The 17,097-nt window shown below is 33.8% G+C and overlaps 1 protein-coding gene across 1 annotated transcript in view; it reads right to left on the bottom strand.

The window, feature by feature from the left end:
* Positions 1-16,674, bottom strand: part of LOC133197011 (uncharacterized) — a 73,793-nt gene extending 57,119 nt beyond the window's left edge. The window contains exons 1-17 of the mRNA XM_061332851.1: positions 16,560-16,674; positions 13,790-13,852; positions 13,381-13,437; positions 13,175-13,254; positions 12,973-13,081; positions 12,377-12,515; positions 11,503-11,642; positions 11,188-11,334; positions 10,653-10,707; positions 10,089-10,199; positions 9,844-9,936; positions 9,410-9,626; positions 5,540-5,604; positions 5,142-5,258; positions 3,610-3,784; positions 697-875; positions 164-367 (exon numbers count right to left, since the gene is read on the bottom strand). Of these exons, the coding sequence (XP_061188835.1) occupies positions 164-367; positions 697-875; positions 3,610-3,784; positions 5,142-5,258; positions 5,540-5,604; positions 9,410-9,626; positions 9,844-9,936; positions 10,089-10,199; positions 10,653-10,707; positions 11,188-11,334; positions 11,503-11,642; positions 12,377-12,515; positions 12,973-13,081; positions 13,175-13,254; positions 13,381-13,437; positions 13,790-13,852; positions 16,560-16,648 (2,040 nt within the window). The 5' untranslated portion in view covers positions 16,649-16,674. The remainder of the gene's footprint in view (positions 1-163; positions 368-696; positions 876-3,609; positions 3,785-5,141; positions 5,259-5,539; positions 5,605-9,409; positions 9,627-9,843; positions 9,937-10,088; positions 10,200-10,652; positions 10,708-11,187; positions 11,335-11,502; positions 11,643-12,376; positions 12,516-12,972; positions 13,082-13,174; positions 13,255-13,380; positions 13,438-13,789; positions 13,853-16,559) is intronic.
* Between the last annotated feature and the right edge of the window lie 423 nt (positions 16,675-17,097).

Raw genomic sequence — 17,097 nt, 5'->3', positions numbered from 1 at the left:
TTCGACACATAATAGACTGATGCTGGACACTCTTCAATCAGAAAGCTCACTTGAGCCTTCAGCTCTGGTGAGCTAATAAGTAATATCTGTTATCCACCAATGTGAAACACTGTTTCTATTAAATTAGGAAAAGCCTGCATATCTAATATACATTTTTATTTACCTGCACAACATTTTGAACAGAGACATTTTTCTCTAGGTTGTGTTTACAGTAGGCTTGCAATCTGTTGTTTGTGAATCCGTAGAAATAAGGAGCAGGGAAGAGGTACAGTGAGTCTTCCGGAGGCATGGTGACATCACCATAGTATATATACTGCAGGAGACTGTCAAATGCTTGTCGAGATGGAACCATTTCTCCAATAGCAATCTGTTGTCAACAAAGAAATTCTTATTTTCATATATAGTGCTATTATTTTTTTCTCGTGAAAAATTTGTTTTTACATACTGTAAACATATTTTTTTCCAGGGGGTCATAATTCTGTGGAATCACAATATCGGTTCAACCAAAGGGTAGAAAATTATACAGATTTATAGGATTGTCATAAAGTATTCTTTAATGCATTTGAGAATGCTCTGGAAAAATTGTGACCATATAAATAGAGAAAATTGTGACCATGAGGGAAAAAGTACCCTCTATAGTATCTACTTCAGTAAATACAAGTACCAATACCATGTAGCGAAGTTTCCTGGACTTACCCTGACAGTGTGATTTTCTGGGTCATTCCATCTAAACATTGCTTCAAAGTAATTACACCTGGCTGCTAAAATTGCTTTGTGGGCAGGGATGGGTGTGTCATCCAGCATTAGGGTGATGTCACAGAATTCTGCTCCATCTCTCTTCAGGAAGGCATTAAGGTCGTGTTCCAATGAGTTATCTGAACATACACATACAGCAAATGAATAATGCATGTGGACATACTATAACCTGTAAAGCCCCAGTCACACTGTCCCGATCTGGCTTCGCTACTACTCACAATTTCGCCTAACATACTTTATCGTCGGAGAACGTAGAAACAATCATGTTGAAACCTGATGAATCATAGGCTTACCCTGACTGATTGGCATAAGCTTATTAAATTCGACAACCTTCACTATTGTTTTGATGCTGCTCGAAACAAACCTGAGTGGTCTTGACATCGACAACATTGATAAAACTAGTGGTTCTACCATAGTATATTTGTTATTGAATCGTGATTTTTCGTAACAACACCTTTGTGGATAGACGTAGATGAACTTCAGTGGACGTGGTTTTAAGTTATTGCTCCATAAAGGTCTTTTTCACAGTTTCTTTGTTATCCCTTAAGGATACACCAAAGGTTTCCAAATGCCAGAAATTAATTTGCATGTAATTCTTTCATTATCAAAGATAACATAATAAAAGTATATATCATTTGAAAGCTTGTTAAATTTACTATTTAATTATCCTAATTTAAACTTTAATTAATAACTTATTTAAAAATTATTTAAATATTAATGTAAATTTTAGTGCATAAATATTTTATAAATCAACTTTTTTGTATTTAACCCCTCAAAGTGGTCATTTTACCTCAAGGTAGATTAAAGATTGAACTAAAAAACCGTATCTCAGATTGTCGATAAATCTTCTTATTCAAAAGTTACAGCCATTTGTCCTTCAATGTTACCAATTTATTAGCCTAATTTAACATTTCCCTCAATAATTCCAAAACTAAGCTTGATATAAAAAATCTGAGATACGGTTTTGTGAACACACATTTGAGAAGCAACCCATCCAATTATCAGAGAAATTGGTCGATAAATAAGAGAGCTGAATCCTTTGAAATAATACCACAAACTGTCTGATCTTACTTTACAGTAGAGGGCAAAAACCCATTACACAACAAAATCTGCCAAAGCTAGGAATATATGACACCTTGGAGATTCAGCTTTGGGTACCTGTCACTTAGCCACATTTCCTATGCATATTCACAAGAATAGGAGGTTCTTTTCTGTATTTAGATGCTTTTAACTAAGTAAAATAGGTTCAATTCTGAATCAGAAAGATTTCCCCGCAAAATGGCAAGAGCTAAGCTCCACCTCCTATTTTATGGTCATCAGTGATCTGTTAGATCTCTTTCTCTAAATTTAGAGTCCCTGTAGTTTAATTACTGATAACCTCTGTGTGGCTAGTGAAGAATTCCCCAAGTGGTCATAGTGATTTATTGCGTTGTTCATGAGCAGGCAGTCACAGATCAAATCAGAAGCTTCAATAACGGACATTCACAAGTGGTAGTGTTTATGTTTCATTATTGTTAAATAATTAGAAAACCATTTCATAATTACCAAGAATTTTACATGCATTATAAAGCAGTGATTAACTTCTTTTTCTTAGCCAAAAATCTCAAAATTGTTGAAAATCTTGAAAAAAGCCTTTGGTGTATCCTTAAACCTTTTAGATAAAGGAAAATGTGAAACTTTAACCAATCCACCATGTCACTTTCTTGTTCTTTGCTAATCAGCGATAAAACTTTTTTTTGTTTTTTGAAGTTACTTCATTGCAAAGCAGAGTTGAAGACGTAATAGATTGAGTACTTAAATCTGATGATGATGACGAACAGAAATGGAAAAAAAAGAATAAGACCTAAATATTATTTACCATGTCTTCAAACCTGTAATTTTCATTGAAATTCATTTTGCTTTGACTCTCCTTGGACCCGGGATGATGGGGTTTGATGAGACCTTTTCACTGCACTGGTGGATTTAGAGGGGGAGCAAGCCCCCCCTTTGTGACCAAAAATATATGCAAGATTAATAAATCAATTTTTATTGTGGTATATTACGTCAATTATGCATAAAGTAGCTAAAATAAGTCGAAAAACTGTAAGACTCCTAAGACCAGGGCTTCCCCACCCAAGGCCCCCAACTGGTTGCCCCACCCCCCACCACCCCTTTCAAGAATCTTGGATCCACCACTGTGTTGCATTGGCATGTCTGCTTATGCCATCAACTTAGTAAATCATGTATAAACTCAGCAGGAGAGAGCAGGGATCGGTTAACTGATTTCTTTGCCTTCTCCAATTCATGATCAAACGTAGTAAAGTTGTAAATAAACATAGTAAGATCGTCATAGTCCGTAGTGCAATCGCCCTGAATCTTGGATGAACTGTGAGTGATTGTACTTTTTCCATTAAGAACATCATGATACCATATAAGTGTGAAATGTGATAAAACATATTTATTTACATGATTCTGTCAAACCGTAACTGTGCCTAGAATGATTGTAGCATCACTGTAAGAATAGTTTGCCATGCCCATTTTTTTCCGTGAACTTACCTGATTTATTAGATGACACACGGTCGTGGATGTTCTTTGCTTGAATCGGCAGTGTGTGACTGGGGCTTAAATCATTGCAAGGGAATGAATTTTTAAAAAGCACAGGTACATGTTTATCATAGGAGTGTTTACTTCAGTAATATACTGTTGGAGTGTATACCTCTGTGACATCTTATTTGTTGTTGCTTAGAATAAGGACAAGTAATACAAAAAAAAATCACTTTAAAAATGAAATGTGACATTCTATTCCCCAAATCTAAATAATCAGTAACTTCATTTATAAATATTCTGTAACAATAACATGTTTCTCAGACTTACTATTTGTAATGATTGCTTCGTTATGTGATTCAGCAGGCAGTCTAACGTGTTGTTGCTGGGTCAGCTTCCTTCGGATGATTTCTACCATAAGCTGCTTATCTAAGCTCTCAAACTCTCTACTGTTTACTATCTGACTACAATTACTCTCCTTCACAATAAACTTCAGACAATATTCCTGAAATAAAAATGGCACTTTCAAAACTAACCATATTGTAATGAGCAAGAATTATGGTCCCCTGCTTTTGGTGTCTTAGTTGGGACATAATTATTTATGGTAAATTGTAACTGCTTTGTCTGTGTGTTTTGTTTCATCTGTCCCAAAAAAAGATTTAAATTTTTGAATTAATAAAAGTTACGACCAAGAGCAAAGTTTCAAGGTCAAGGTGATGAGGTAAAATACCGGTATCACACAGGTAGGTTAAGACTACTCATAGAATATAAAAGTTCACTTTGTGCCTTCACTTCACTGAACTACCAAAATATGACGTCATAATGGAAAAGATGTCAAGTCACTGCTTATTGGAGCTGTTATAATAGGGAAAGTGTCATGAATTTTACACCTTATTTCAAACTACATGTAAAATGTTAGAGGGCTATTGCAAAATTCATGTGTGGTAATTGTATCTTTAAATCTTATATGTCTGAATAGTTTAAAAATACATTGCTTACGTACCCTTAATTGAAATTCAGCCTGTTCAAAGTGCTTACAAAAAAATATACTTTTTATATGTACTGTTTTATACCCACAGTTAGAGATAGAATATAATATGTGTGTATAAAAGAGTCTGGCACAGGTGATTAATTAAGAAATATTTTAAAGGTATCATTTTAAAACTTTTATCAGGATGTAAATACGGGTTGGTCATGTGATTAAGTCCCATAAATCCAGAAGGGCTTTATGGTAGAACTGATGCACAGAAGCAAATTTATGTGAAACACATCAAAAAATTATAAATGAGGGAATTCTCTATATAAATTGGCATACTTAAGAACATAACATACAAATTAAAATCAAAACCAGCCTCACAATACAATATTATGTTTTTAATCCATATTAAATCTTAGGGAAGCCCTTTAATGCTGCGCATTATACATTATGGGATCATAAGTAATGAACATGTGAAAAAATGTGAAAGTCCTGTCTCTGCTGGTGCTAAAGTTACAGCCAAAGTTATACTTTTTGATAAGAAAATTAAACTTTTCGGTGAAGCCCATGAAGTCAAAAACATAGTACATTTGGAAAGGTCTTGTCGCAGGTAATGCACATGTGAAATATGAAAGCCTAATCTTTTCACATTTAAGTTATGACCAATGTGAAAGTTTTTTGTGACATATGGACAGACTGAGAGACAGATGAATGAGATTTAATCCCTCTTTCCTTTCATGAAAGTGGGGGACAATAAAATATCATGAATCCTCAGTTCTCTCTCAGTTTACTGGGGATATTTAATGAGTACATGTAGATTATTTACATGCATGACAACCAGATTTTTTTTTGACTGAAATATTTCCCTGTAAAGATTAATCCTTACTTTAAGGAAGTCGAGATTCATCTTGGACGCATTCTGTAAGGCTACAAGGACATTCTTCAGACCAATACAGGTCTCAAGGTACTGTACACACAACTGCTCCAACCGGGACATGTGGAACTGAAATAAATATTGGGTTACAGTTTATGTAGGTTAAAAACATTCTAGGTACTTCTGTCTATAGGACAAGATGGTCATCCACATATTATGAAGTTTATAACTCTTAGAATAAATCACCTGCAGATCACATGTTTAAAAAGACATCTTCAAAAATTAGGTCACCCAAAAAGGAGACTGAGTCAAAAGTAATTATTATCTATGGTGGTTACTAAAACATTACAAACTGAATGAAAAAATTATCTAATGAAGAGAAACTTCTAATAATTCCTGTTATCTATTACCTGAAGTGCCAGTCTATACACATCCATCATAAGAAGTATCACTTCATTACTATTAAAATCTTGGCCTGAAAATAAAGAACATGCATTGCATCAATATTTCAGTAAACATGTAATTAATGTCAGTTCTGATATGCCACTGTTTCATTTAAATGAATTCATGACTTTTTTCTTCAACAACCCAAAAAGGTAAAAAAAAATTAAATGCGTATTTACACTATACATATAAATACTTGTTCAATTATTCAGTGCCTCTGAAAAGTAATCAATTTATGCAACTAAGTCTAAAAATTACTCTTGAATTAGGGGAAGAAGGACACATGGTCACATAACTCAGTTTAACCTTGTCATTGTTTCTGATAATGTTTGTGTAAATTTTTTATAACAATTTGTTTTACTTCAACATTTTATATAAAAATATTAAAAAGTTTTAATGTTCATGTCACCATTAACAAACAAGAGGCCCAAGGTCCTTAACGGTCACCTGAGTATAATACAACAATTTAGAAGTTAAATACACTGAGGGATGAAGCTTTGTTGCCCTAAAGCAAGAGAAGTAGGAAGATCAGGATCAACAAAATAATTAGTCTAGTATTCAGTATCAACTCATAAATTATGTTCTAATCTGTCCCCCACTTAATATTATCACCATGCAGAGTAATAACAAACTACTAGTGCTTTTGTACTATTTTTAAACCCATATTAAGACCTCTAGCATTGACCTCTCTTATGGTCTTTGAAGAACTTTTAATAAGATAAGTTATTTTTGTCTCGTTTTTATTTATCTATTACTTACAGGTCTACCTGATTATTAAAACTAAGAGAGTACTTTTTGAATTATACAATAAACATTCTTGCATAATTATCTTATTCTATTAACCTTTCAAAAACATTATTTACAGTGATTAATCATCAAAGATGAATGGGAAAGGGGAATAACTTCTCTCAGTAGAATACAAATTAATAGAGCCCTGCCCAGGACCAGAATGCTTAGACGAATGGTCCAGATGTTCAAAAATCTGGTAGAAATACGCTTACTTATATCATTTAAACTTTTACTCAGTTTGCTTTCGATATGCCCAGAAGCAGAGAAGAATTTCACAGGTACAATGCATTTTCACTACAGATTCAACAAAGCCTTACCCTAACACCAGAACCCAAGACCAAAGGTCAAGAAATTTACAAATTTGGAAGAGTTACCCTCATCATCATAACTATGGACTTCAAAGAATTAACACTTTTCCACTATATTATCAAAAGCCCCCCCCCCCCCCTTCCTCGTTATGCCAGAACCCCTGACCCTAGGACCACAAGATTTAAATTCTGTTCGAAGCTCCCATCTTCATCATAGCTAAGCAATTTATTTATCAGCTCAACACTAGGGAGCATACAGGATTAGTTAATGACTAATTAATAGAATTAATGCATTTTCACTATATAATCAATAGAGCCCCCCTCCCCCCTCCTCAAGAACCCCAAAAACTGAGGCCATGTATTTAAAAATTTTGGAAGAGGCATCCTTGCCTATCATAATCATGCACTTAGTTTGTTTAAATAATCTCCAGTAGCAAAGAAGAAGATTTTCATAGAATCAATGCATTTTCACTATACATCAATAGAGCCCCGCCCTTACACCGGAACCCCTGACCCTGGGGCCATGAAATTCACAATTTTTAAAAAGGCATCCTTATGCATCATAACCATGCACTTAGTTTGTTTAAATAATCTCCAGTAGCAGAGAAGAAGATTTTCAAAGAATCAATGCATTTTCACTATATAATCAATAGAGCCCCACCCTAACACCAGAACCCCTGACCCTGGGGCCATGAATTTCACAATTTTGAAAAGGCATCCTTATGCATCATAACCATGCACTTAGTTTGTTTAAATAATACCCAGGAGCAGAGAAGAAGATTTTCAAAGAATTAATGCATTTTCACTATATAATCAATAGAGCCCTGCCCTAACACCAGAACCCCTGACACAGGGGCCATGGCTTTCACAATTCTGGAAGGGGCCCACCTCCTCATCATAACTATGTACTTAGTTTATCACCTTAATGCCCAGGAGCAGAGGAGAAGATTTTCAAAGAATTAATGCATTTTCACTATATAGTCGATAGAGCCCCACCCTAACACCAGAACCCCTGACCCTGGGGCCATGAAATTCACAATGTGGGAAGAGGCTCTCTTACTCATCATAACTATGTACTTAGTTACTTAATTTAATACCCAGGAGCAGAGAAGATTTTCAAAGAATTAATGCATTTTCACTAGATAGTTGATAGAGCCCCGCCCTAACACCAGAACCCCTGACCCTGGGGCCATGACATTCACAATTTTGGAAGAGGCACTCTTCCTCATCATAACTATGTACTTAGTTACTTTACTTAATACCCAGGGGCAGAGAAGAAGATTTTCAAAGAATTAATGCTTTTTCACCATATAATCTATAGAGCCCTGCCCTAACACCAGAACCCCTGACCCTGGGGCCATGAATTTCACAATTTTGGAAGAGGCACTCTTGCTCATCATAACAATGTACTTAGTTACCTTATTTAATACCCAGGAGCAGAGAAGAAGATTTTCAAAGAAATAATGCACTTTCACTACATGATCTATATAGCCCCGCCCTGGGGCCAGAACCCCTGACCCTGGGGCCATGAATTTCACAATTTTGGAAGAGGCACTCTTCCTCATCATAACTATGTACTTAGTTACTTTATTTAATACCCAGGAGCAGAGAAGAAGATTTTCAAAGAATAAATGCATTTTCACTATATAATCTATAGAGCCCCGCCCTTACACCAGAACCCCTGACCCTGGGGCCATGAATTTCACAATTTTGGAAGAGGCACTCTTGCTCTTTATAACTATGTACTTAACTACCTTATTTAATACCCAGGAGCAGAGAAGAAGATTTTCAAAGAAATAATGCACTTTCTCTATATGATCTATATAGCCCCACCCTGGGGCCAGAACCCCTGACCCTGGGGCCATGAATTTCACAATTTTGGTAGAGGGCTCAATGCTTATTACAATGATGCCAACAGTTTGACTGCTTGATGTCCAGGAGTAAAGAAGAAGATTTTTAAAGATTGCATTATTTTTGGTGGTTTTAGCCCCACCCCTCAGGCCCCAGGGGGGCAGGGACCATGAAATTCATAATTTTTGTTCCCCTTCACCCATAGATGCTATATGTCAAATTTGGTTGAAATTGGTTAAGCGGTTTCAGAGAAGAAGCTAAAAATGTTCAAATGTTAATGCACGACGCACGCCGACGGACGAGAACGGATAGCAATAGGTCACCTGAGTGACTCAGGTGACCTAATTATAAAATAGATTGTTCCAGTCCTCTGTTTCCCTACACTGCACATCCAACAAGTTAGTGACATCATACACGATCTGTTAGTACAACAGGATCATACTATGTGATTACATGGGTAGTATTTTTTCCATTAAACACGTCATTATCAGTGCACGGTGAGGTAATTTGTGAAACAAGGAACCCAAAAATTATTTTTGCATAGTTAGTAGCAGAAATTTTATGCATTTTTATCTAATTTTGCTTATCTAGTTTGCGAGTGGTATCACAGTTGGTTTTCCTCATACTTGAGATAAATGTTAACATGAAGTCTGTCTTTTTAGCATGCTTATGTCTTGCTTAACAATATCCTGTGCAAAAATGAGGTAAGCTTTGCATTTCAATATTTCTACAGTCAATAAATTTTCAAAAATTGAATGATGGAATTTTTTGAAAACTTCTTTTCTTGTTCAAGATGTCTTCAAATTTGTATAAAATACAAAATATGAAAAAAATTAAAGATAATTTTTTTTTAGCTCAAGGTTCTTCTTCCCCAGAAGTCAAACTTACCTTCTTTAGTAGGTAGAATTTTATCTGTGTATATGTAGGAGAGGACCAGTTTCAGCGCTGTAGGGTTTGCCTCGGGCAGAATCACCTGTATAGGGTCGGAGCTTGTCGCCTCATCCAGGTATCGCTGTTCTTTAGCGGTACGTATCTTCTCTGCTAACCACGATGACCTAGCAGCCACTAACGCGATGTGTGCAGATATACATTCCCGCGTCCCATCCTGAATGATTGAGAACATTTCAAAGTTATTTATTTACATGTATGTTTACCAGAATACAATACACAGTATGCAACTCTTAAGGTGTATTTTCAAATGCTACATTTCAGGACACTTTATGGGATGTAGATGTAGGTTTAAATATTTCCAAATACATTATTTTCACTCAATTTTACAATTCTAGAAATAAAATATCAATGCTTTGAGATTATTAGTTTACCTTGCCGACAATAAAGTGTAGGTCACAAAACTGCTGACTTTCTAAAAGCTTCCCAAAATCCTCATGAAGAGTACACTTAGGATATCTTGAAAACTGAAATTAAACTTAAACATTAATCAATTTAAACATGCATTTAATGATAGAATTTGAATATGAAATTTCAATTTGCATATTTGAATAAAATGAAGATATTCAAAAGACATGTAACTCAATTTTATAGCATTTATGTAAAGCATTGTAATCACCTGAAATCTATACATCTCTCCACTTCTGACTATATTATCCACTGTTCCACCAAATACATACATAGCATCATCCACAACAGCAGCAGCGTGGAAAAGTCTTCCAGCAGGTATCTTAAAGCAATTCATAAACACAGATACTGATAGTTAACCATTGGTTAGAAGTGTAGAGTCAGAGTCCTCTATCATTTAACATTCATATTTCATACAGATTATTTGTTAAAATAATAAACAGACAATTTCCAAGTCCCAACATAACCCTTTATGTGTATCTATTACATTGTATTGTACATGAAAAAGATTTTTTTGTTATTGATAACTATAAAATGTAGAAGTTTTAATGAAAAGAAAGAGATACATGTACAACATATTTACAGACTTGGATGGATGGATGGATGGACATACAGATAGGGATAACAACAATAATCCAGATCTCTCTTTCAATAACATACAGTGTATGTGTAATCTATCTTCTGAATAAGAAAATCTTAACCAAGATAATCATCAAAGATACAACAGGTCACTACATGTTTATATAGTCTGTAGTGATTCAGTCCTCTGTAATACCTGGCTGTTAGGTGCAGGTTCTGTGATGGACCAGGTCTGTGAATCCAGATCAAAGCTAGAACAGAAAACAGGAAATAAAAGTCACAGGTTGTCACATTCATGTAAAAGCTACAAGTATAGTAAATGTATAAGTAAAGTATGTTGGTTAAAACTATAAATGCACAAAAAACCATATATGTTACGACCAAATCTGTTTCCTCACTTTACTGCTTTCAAAATTTACCATTCTCTTGCTAAAAGCCTTAAATGTAATGTGATTACCTTCCGAAAATAGGAAATTTGTACTATTTTTAACAAGCATGATTCTTTCAGCACTTACATAGTGTATACATGAAAATGAATATATTTGAAAGCTTTGGAATAAAAGTGTGTTCCTTCACACAAATAGATGCTATTCTAATAGTAACTGTTATACAACAATTCTGGCATTTATCAGTGCAAGAAATGCAACACCAAAGTTGTTTGAAAATGTTGAGTTTTAAGTCATTCACATCAGTCAATGTTGTTCTAAAAGTAAACTATTTTATCATCAAACCTGTGCAGTTCATTAGGTAATGTTTGTCCAGTAGCTCCCCCAAACACATACAGATGTCTGTCAAAAGCCACCATAGTGTGTCCATACCTCTTCTCAGGAGGGGGCAGGGCACCTCGCAGAATGTGTTCTGTAGAAATTTTTGTCCATCTGACAAAACATTAGCAAACTGCTCAACTTTCCTTGTAAAATTTTAGACATCTCTAAATAAATTTTTATAAAGAATGTTCTTTTCTTCAATAAATTACAATCTCTGAGATATGGACATTACATAATTATTAAACTATTAAAGAAATCAATATAAATGATAAAACTTACTCATTTTCTTTAAAATTAAATTGGAAGAGATGATTTGTTATTTTGGCTCCACTTTGTCCAGAAAATACGAACATTGAATCCCTGGCCACTGCCAAGGCAAAGTTACAGCAGGTGGGAGGAATGTTTCCTCTTTGTTCAACCTAAGTGTGTTTCAAGCACAGGTAACCAATAGCAGTATACATGTAATTACATGTAGATGTACATGATTATTTAAATATCACACAGTTATGAAATTATTATTGAAAGGAATGTTAACCAAGATAATGATAATTTATCGATAACATGTAATTAAGATACAAATGCAAATTTTATTTATTTAAGTAATGAATTTAATAGCTACCCAACTTATACGGTATAAAGTGGGTTGGGGCAGTTTATGCTTTATAAACTGCGTTATAACCAGAATCAAATTATTTAAGAAATGAATTTTATTTTTGAAGATTCATGAGGACATGAACTATGACGCTTCACGCCGGCATATTTCATGAAGCACGTTAGCTTCATGATAAATATGCCAGCGTGAAGCGTTGTAGTTCATGTATCTCATGAATATTCAAAAATTAAATTCATTTCTTATATTTACATTATTTTTCTGATAAGTTTCCACAAATTATGTCATTCAAATGTCATTTTTAAAGCAAAACAGTTTGCACTATAGTTTTGACATCAAGTACGGTATTATGACGTAACAATGGATATATTCATTCTCATCCATGGTAGTTCATGAGAAAATGAACAGCCTTCTAATTTGCAAAGAATCTTAAGGAAAAATATTTGGAAATGTAAATATTTATTTATAAACCACATATATCTTCAATGTTCAAAAAAGGTTTCAAAATGCCTTTATTCTAAACTTTTTAACAAATCCCTGTACCTCTTGCCATTGTCTTTGTTCTCCGTTCAGAGGGACTGTCCACATGTCATTGAGTCGGGTGTTTCCATCGTATCCCGCAAATATCCACAGCTTCCAGTCATACACTGCTGCACCATGAGCTGCTCGAGCAACAGGTTTTCTAAATAAATATTCAAATATTTATACGTCAGGTTTCTTCACAGACAATAAAAGAGTTGAAATCCTCCATTTCAAACAATCATTTTACACAGTGTGTGTTTTGTTTAATTCTTACTATCAGTGCATCATATAGGTGGAGCCAAATTTACCATAATTCCAATTCAAAATTAATTTAGATTTGCATATAGTATATATATTAGTACCATAGCTGCATAAAACTTTATGATCAAATACAAATATGACACTTCACAGACTATTTGAATTTAATGTTAATGATGTTTAGACATACAGTAATTGCATTTAAAAAGCTGGGACATTTGCTTTGTACTTCTACAGCACCTAATACATTTATATATGTACATGTTCACACATTGTACTAGCAATGATCATGAATCTGTGTACAATTGACTTCATTATGACCCCGATAAATTAAGTGTAGATCTACAAATCACACCAACCTTCCTTCATACTTCCACTCCACCCACTGTCCTTTAGCAAAGCGATACTCGAATAGGTCATTCTTATTGGTTAGATTTGAATTCGAGTGGATATCTCCTGTGTATCCACCTAACACAAAAAATACACATTATAATTAACTCAATCTAATCAAACATACTTTAAATTCAACCAATCATGATCAAAATCACATTTGAGTCTTACCAAACACAAACATGCTTTCTTCATGCACTACAGCAGAATGGTGGTATCGAGGGGCAGGAGGAGTTCCTGTCGTGAATGCTCTTTAATATAACAAGTGAAGTCAGAATGATTCATTGCCACTTATATTTAAATTTAAATAAAGTCTGGGATTTTGTATTGTCAGAACCATTTAAAATATTCATTCTTTCATTGAAAAAAAAAGTTACCTTCCCCAAGACTTGTCTTTCACATCAAATCGCAACAAGTCACTCAGCATGTTTTTCCTAGAATAATATACATGAGCACACTATTCAAGCAACAAAAGAGAAAGTTAATTTTTATACCATGTGAATATATATTTAAATGTGAAATACTGCTGGTTTCATTCTATTTCATCAGCAGCTCCTTTTACAAATACAATATAATCTATATTAAACTAAATGTGAAATACTGCTGGTTTCATTTTATTTCATCAGCAACTTACTAGAGAGCTTGAGCTTAAATTCTTTATGTGCATTCTTAAAAGCTCCTTTTACAAATACAATATAATTTATATAAAACAAATATCATTTTAATAGTCATGGAAAATTGGAAACATACTAAAAGTATGACTAATTAATTTGAAATTAGAAATACCCGTTATCACCACCAAAGACGTATATTGCATCCTTGTAGGCAACCACTGTGTGTTTGCTTCGTCTGTCAAAGAAAAAATAATATACAAGGCACTTATTCTATTTCAAAGAATATTTTTTTTCATAATTAAAAAGTTTACATTAGTATGCCAAAAAAAGTATGAACAGGTAATTTTACATGTTGCAAGCCACAAAGCCAAAATAAAAATTGTACAAAATGTACAAAATTGAACTTTTCAAATAGTTACAGAAAAAAAAATCTATCTATTATTAAAGAAATTCAATTTTTTTCCCCAAAAATTACCTGGTATATAGATAACATTGCTTCAAAATGTACTGCAAACAATACTTAGTGACTATACTTTATTCAGACATGTATTTATGCCACAAACCATGTACCAGTACATTATATATGAGGGTTGTCCCACTAAACCCTAGCATACAAACAGCCTATCATATTTAATTTAGATTTTCACTAAGTTTTTAAGACTCACTTCTCTGTAAATATGCAAAACATGATTGACAAAAAAGAAATACTAAAGAAAATTTGAGATTTTCTATCAAGCAATGTTATGCCCATGAGGTAGAGCATTAAATGTAATATTGGTTTCAAAAGTGAACAAAATTCAGGAATTTCCTTGAATTGTAGGAAATTATTCATGTATTTAAAAGACATTAACTATGAGGTAATTATTCAAATTTGATGATGTTTGTTTAAACATTCGACTTCGTTCTACTATGATTTCCTATAGAAATGAACCATAGTATGAAGTATTTGAAGCAGACTATTGCCAGAACTCTTTGGCGTCGGAGGTTTAAACAAATATGTCAGTGCTTTGAAAAAATCAACAACTTGATTTTGGTTGGATTTAATCCTTTAAAAGGTAAGAAACAAAAGTTTTATAGTGATAGGGAGTTAAAAGGATGTCCAAAGCAAAAAGTTGAAGCAGGCAGGGAATTCATTTCAGCCTGTATTGATCGAAACAAGCGGTCGATGTCCAGGCAAGATTTCCCTAGTCACTTCAGGTCCAGCACAATCTCTTGATTTAGCTATATAGCTAAATAGCTATATAGCTTTATTAAGCTATTCAAAATAACTTGATAAAGCTATTTATATGCATTTTTAAAAAAAAACTTTTTGTAAGAAATAGACAAAAAGTCGCAAGTATTTGACTATTCATATATGTACTATGGCCTATCAAAACAACAACCGAAATCAAAGATAGTTGTAACATTGCATCATTTGAATACTTTTAAACAAAAGATGAATTTCCATTGTTTGAGTAACTATTGTGTGCACTTAGGCATGGATAATTATGATTGCTTCTCATTGCACTGAATTATTACCAATCAATTATCTTGTTGACCATAACTGGCCTCCTTTACATATTCCATTGAAGCAGTAACTATATCAATTGCTTTATATAGCCCCAAAACTTTTATAACTTTGAGTGCAAAGTCTCTTAAGGAGATGCAATTTGATAAGTGATTTTTACATGCATCATTTTCAGAAGAGTTCAACGTTAAATATTATCACTGCACCAAGGTGCGACTTTTTGTGCATGCTGAGAAAATAACATTTAAGAAAAAAGTGTGATAAAATAGCTAAATCAAGCTATCATGAATAGCTTAATAAAGCTATATACCTGAATCAAGCTTTAAGCTAAATCAAGAGATTGTGCCGATGTCTACACCTGCACTTTGTGTGGCACTGGTCTGAGATTCAGAAGAGACCTCTGTTCAAAAATTTTAGTTTCGATGGATCTCACTGAGATTACTTTATAAGTATCTTGATGCGCATTTATGATTAGCCAAAATAAAAATTTTCATTTTTTGCACTGTAAACTTATATCCCATTTGGGATATTTTATCCCAAAGGGCTTTTATCTGATTATATCACAGGAGATCGCAATTTTATCAATAAAGTCAATAGAAACACTCGATTGACCAAGCCATGAGCTATGCGTTAGCATAGCAAACAGGAATGCAACGCATTTTTGGAGAAATCGACCAATTTGCTTTTACCCACCGCTTATTCAATACAACTTGTCAGCATTTGTATCAAACAACATTTCTCTACTAAAATTTGCTTTCTAACCCTTCTTGGATGCTGTCAATACCCACTTTCTTTGATTTCACGTAAACATTCCTTTTACCAAGAAGCCATTGCATGACGTCACATCAAACCCGAACCCGACAGATAATTATTCGATTGTCTTAAATTAAAAAAAAAATAAATGGTTGTCAATTATTGTACATATTTTATTTTATAAATAAATTTAATAAATCATAATACTTTATATCCCCTGATTATTTTTTTATGGCGAGAAACCATGTCAAGTTGTTCAAAAACAAAGGGCGATAATTTCAGTTGCATGTGCGGGCAAATTGGAATATTGAGTAAGTAAAAAGAAATTCGTTGTCCAACAACTTTGCTGATACACTTTGGTAAGTTGGTGATAATATAAAGCAACAGGAAATAATTTAAAGTTTATTCTCTATCTTTTTTTTTATTTAATAATTATCTGTCAGGTTCGGGTTTGATGTGACGTCACGCAATGGCTTATCGGTAAAACGAATGTTTACGTGAAATCGAAGAAAGTGGCATTCCTGTTGCATTCCTGTATGCCATGCTAACGCATAGCTCATGGCTTGGTCAATCGAGTGTTTCTATTGACTTTATTGATAAAATTGCGAACTCCTGTGATTATGTCCCATTTCGGCGATTGGCCCCACCTGATAAAAGTAATTTAGCACTTGGTGTTAATTACCTTGCACCAACAAATTCATCACATTCTGGCATTCTTCTCCAGCGGTGAACAGCCTCAAATGGACCAAAATCTAAAGTCAAACATTCCATTTTCTTAACTGATATTAATAAGTTTACTTTCTTGGCAAGTGCGCGGGTTATCGATCTTTGACAATTCGTTCATTGAGTTATTCTCGTATGGTTCATTTATCACGATACTTCAAGCAGTAAGTCTTTTAATGATTACCAAACCTTCTTTCATTAAATTTTTGATATCACAATTTAACATTAAACAAAAATTTATCGCAATTTCAAGCATCAAATAAAATACGAAAGATATTCAGTACTAGTTATTAAATATTTGTAATGGAGGACAGACGGGCGTGAGAAAAACAGGGAACTTACAATAGGTTTTATTAACTTTCATTATATAGCTGCAAAACTGTTTATCTTGCATTTGAGTCTAAGCATTAATATGGTTACCAGATTGTTGTAAAATATCTAAGGGAAAATCTTGATTATAATGTTAGACATTCACCTAGACAGTTAAGATGTGGAAC

The sequence above is a fragment of the Saccostrea echinata genome, unplaced genomic scaffold (assembly GCF_033153115.1).
Source record: "Saccostrea echinata isolate AGI-Se365-2 ecotype Australia unplaced genomic scaffold, CSIRO_AGI_Sech_v1 ptg000030l, whole genome shotgun sequence".
NCBI lineage: Eukaryota > Metazoa > Mollusca > Bivalvia > Ostreida > Ostreidae > Saccostrea > Saccostrea echinata.
The sequence above is the reverse complement of the archived record's forward strand: the minus strand, read 5'-3'. Positions and strand labels throughout refer to the sequence as shown.